The 3,913-nt window shown below is 46.8% G+C and overlaps 1 protein-coding gene across 6 annotated transcripts in view; it reads right to left on the bottom strand.

Moving 5' to 3' along the window:
• rnf123 (ring finger protein 123) overlaps positions 1-3,913 on the bottom strand; it is a 54,491-nt gene that overhangs the window by 22,614 nt on the left and 27,964 nt on the right. For all 6 annotated transcript variants that reach the window (XM_008408234.2, XM_008408231.2, XM_008408233.2 and 3 more), the window contains 5 exons: positions 2,850-2,989; positions 1,506-1,562; positions 1,299-1,430; positions 1,143-1,218; positions 818-902 (listed from right to left, as the gene is read on the bottom strand). In XM_008408234.2, the coding sequence (XP_008406456.1) occupies positions 818-902; positions 1,143-1,218; positions 1,299-1,430; positions 1,506-1,562; positions 2,850-2,989 (490 nt within the window). The remainder of the gene's footprint in view (positions 1-817; positions 903-1,142; positions 1,219-1,298; positions 1,431-1,505; positions 1,563-2,849; positions 2,990-3,913) is intronic.

Below are 3,913 nucleotides of genomic sequence, written 5' to 3'. Positions count from 1 at the left end.
TATTAAATAAATGATGAACGGCTGTGTGGTTTGTAATCTGCTCATCATTCATCAATATCAGAATATTCCATCCTATTCTATTGTTATAGCCACTAATATTTAAATATGCTGAACTATGTATTAAAAACATACTTAAATAATACAATTGTTTATAAATGTAGCTTTGATAGATGATTGAATATGGTTTCCAGTAACAAAAAAGCTGTTATGATCGATTAAATGCGCTGATACGTCATTGTGCTGCTAAACACATAACGCTGAGTGGAGCGGTGGACCGCTCCAAGATGGCCGCCCTAATTCTCGCTCCAAGATGGCCGCCCTAAAGCTCGCTCCAAGATGGCCGCCCTAATTCTCATCAGCAACAATAGGCGAGAGCGGCCATGAGGGTCTAACCTTATATTATGTCTATGCATTAACCCTTTAACGTTTTCACCTCTGAGGAGGAGCTGCGCCTCGAAGGCGGGGCTAAGCCCACCCTGTTGCTCTGCAGCTGGATGGTTGCCATGGAGATTAAAGGAAAATGCACAAAAGAATTGAAGCAACTCCAGGTTTGTTTTGATTGAAGGAATAAGATTAAAACCTGAAGCTCCAAAAAGTTGATTTTTCATAATCCCACCATCCCAAATGATGGTAAAATTAATTGTACAAAATGTTTATGGCCATTTTTGAAATTCAGATTTCTTCAGTCGGAGTTCCCGCGAGTCTGACGGTGAACCCAGACACCAGTTAGAACGCATAAAAACAGTCAGCTGAAGGCGGTGACCCCATGGCTCCCTCTGCCCCCGCCCAGTTCTCCCAGTTCTCCCAGTTCTCCTACCCCTGTTTGTCTCCGTCCACCAGGATCCGGACCAGGATTCCCGTCACGGCCACCAGGATCGGGTAGTGGTCCACGCTCTCCAGACCTGCAGCACACAGAACTCGTCAGTCCAGACGCGACCTTTGACCTCTGACCTTCCACAGAGCCCTGATGAGGAGGAGTTCTGCTCAGACTTGGTTCTGATCCGTTCATATCAGAAAGTCTGGTTCCTCCTCAGAACCTCCGCCATAGTGTTACCATGGAAACCATTGTTCATCTGGGACGAGTCGGGTCCGGTCAGATCGGGTCGGTTCTGTTCGGTCCAGTCGGACAGGGCGGGGCTTACCTGGCAGCCGCAGGTTGACGACCCGATCGAACAGGTTCTTCTCGGCCGTGACTCGGTTCAGAACCTGGTTCAGCAGCTGCAGACAGAACAGGACAGCTGAAACAACCGGACTGGACCGGACCGGACCGGACCGGACTGGGTCGGGTCGGGTCTCACCTGGGCGAGCCGCCTCAGCAGCAGCTCCGCCGATGGCCGGGTCCAGTCCAGGAAGATCTCCGGAACCAGAGTCACGGTCATCTCCAGAACCCTGAGTAGGCTGACGGAAAGGTCGAAGCAGGTCGCGCACACCTGGGCCCAGATCCACAGCACGGGTCACAACCAGAACCAGAACCAGAACCAGAACCAGCAGAATGGTGGGCTCACCTTCAGCTGACGGGTGTCCACAAAGTTCCTCTCTGGGCGCTCCGCAGCCTGCTGGATCTGGACCGGAACCAAACAGAACCAATGAAAAGAGGAGTGTTCAGAACCGGGCCGGTGGTTCTGGATCTGCAGAACCCCACTCAGACTCCAGGTCCACATTATTCACCTACTGCTCCAGAACCAACACCGGCCCGTCTGGATCAGTCAGACTGGAAGGAGAACTTCAAGTTGTGCCACTAATTCTCTGTTGAAGACTTTGACTAGGCCATTCAAGCACATGAACCTGCTTTGATCTAATCAAACTTTTTGCCTAAAAGAGAAATTTAAACTCAAAGTATTTCATATTTCAATAAATTGAAAATACAAAAATTAGTTTAGACTTTTTGTTGTTTTACATCAACAATAATTAAATCATTAAAACATAAAAACACCTTCGAACTGCTGAATTATTAAAACGAAACATGGAAAACTTCCATATTTTTGGGTTCATCAGCTGTTTTCCATTTTGTTGGATACATATTTACGATTTGTGACTTTTGGTCAGGGGCCAAACAAAATAATTTCCCAGGCCACCAGAGGCCCCCCAGCCTCATTTTGGACACCCCTGATCTAAAGCACCCTGTTGGAGCTCTGGTTGCTTTTTCAGGTTTCTGTCCGGCTGGAAACTGAACCTGGAGCCTCTAAACCTCATTTAAAGGGCCAGTGTCGTGTTTTTCAACCACATGTAGCCATTTTATAGACCAATCAGTGACTCTGTAAATTCTGTGTATATCAAACATGACTTACAAGAAATATTACTTTGTAATTTAAAGCCTTGAAATTGGGCCTCTGTCTCTTTAAAAACTGCTCTTCCTGAAGCTCCGCCTCCAGGAAGTCGTCCAACATGGCTCCTCTGTTAACCCTTTAATGTTTTTACCAGCGCTGCTCTGCGCAGCAGCTGCTGTAACAAGCTCAGCAGCTCCACCAACTGTTTGCTAATTGCTGCTGGCTAGTCTGAAGGAGCTGCGCCTCGAAGGCGGGGCTAGGCCCACCCAGGCGTTTTGCAGCTGAATGGCTGCCATGGAGATTAAAGGATTCCTCAAACATGAAAGAATGAAAGCAGCGCTGCAGGTTTGTTTCTGATCAGAGAAAAACGTTAAAAAGGGAAGATAAAAATTCGCCCCTTTAAAAGCTGAATATTGTGTTTAAAACAAATATTTAGCTTGTTTTAATGTTCTGAAACACTCAAATGAGGCAAAAAGGCAAAACCAGGAAGGATCAAGCTTCTAACTGTGAGCACAGAGACCAGAACCTCTGATCCTGTGCAGGTTCTGCTGAACCCTGGGCTCTGGTTCTGGCCGGTCTCACCTCCTGGATCATGCCGATAAACTCGGAGAAGGCCCAGTTGAGTTGGTTCAGGACGCTGTTGAGGAAGGAGGCGGCCATGTCTTTGTCCGTGCTCAGCAGCTCCGCCATGTGTCTCTGCAGCAGCAACGACGGGCACGGCTCTGGACCAGAACCGGGACAGGAGACGCGGTCAGAGCGGTGCCTGTTCTACTGGACCTGCAACGAGCTACGATCGCTCCGGAGGAAGAACTGCCTCCTCCTCATCATCGAGAAGCAGCAGACAGTTCATCTGCGATAAACCTGCAGGTTCTGGTTCTGGTTCTGGTCGGTCTGGACGGTCTACAGCCGTCACAACAAAACGTTTTTCCGGACAAAAGTATTGCAATAAACGATAATGTTGTTGTTTTGAGACCATTTTCAAGTAATAAAAAGATAAAATGTGATAATAATGGAAGTTCATCTGAAAGATCAATAAACTCCAAAATGTCTGAATTCCCTCACCAGCATTCATTCGTTCATTTCATCCAGGTGTGTTTGAGCAGAGACTCACCTGAAGGCTGCAGGACGGTGGCCCCTGCTCTGAAGTTTAATTATATCAACTTAACGTCTGTGTTTGGGCACAAAAACAGTTTTGTTCTAAAAAAGTAGAAAGTTTCCAATCTAATGAGAAACAAAGAAAAAAGCTGGAAAAACGTTCAAACTGCCATTAATTGTTACATTTGAAGACATTAAATGGTTCTTCGTTACTTTTTGGCTCCAGTTGAGACGCCTGATCCAAAAACAGATGATGATTCGCTGCAAACAATATCAATTATCAGAAAGGCAATAATTGAGATCGTTTTAATTTATCATGCGATTAATTGCTTAATTGTGACTCCAGATCCGATCAGAACCATCAGATCCGATCAGAACCATCAGAACCATCAGAACTCTCCTCGTCTTTCTGCTAAGGCTCTCCAGGCTTCATCCTCTGTCTGAACCGACACCGAGACAAATCAGCTGGAGAGAAACCTGCTGCAGATGAAGCAGCGCATGCAGGAGACATGGTGGACACACACACACACACACACACAGAGACACACACA

Source organism: Poecilia reticulata, linkage group LG5 (genome assembly GCF_000633615.1).
Source record: "Poecilia reticulata strain Guanapo linkage group LG5, Guppy_female_1.0+MT, whole genome shotgun sequence".
Lineage (NCBI taxonomy): Eukaryota > Metazoa > Chordata > Actinopteri > Cyprinodontiformes > Poeciliidae > Poecilia > Poecilia reticulata.
This window is presented reverse-complemented; position numbering and strand designations above follow the sequence as displayed.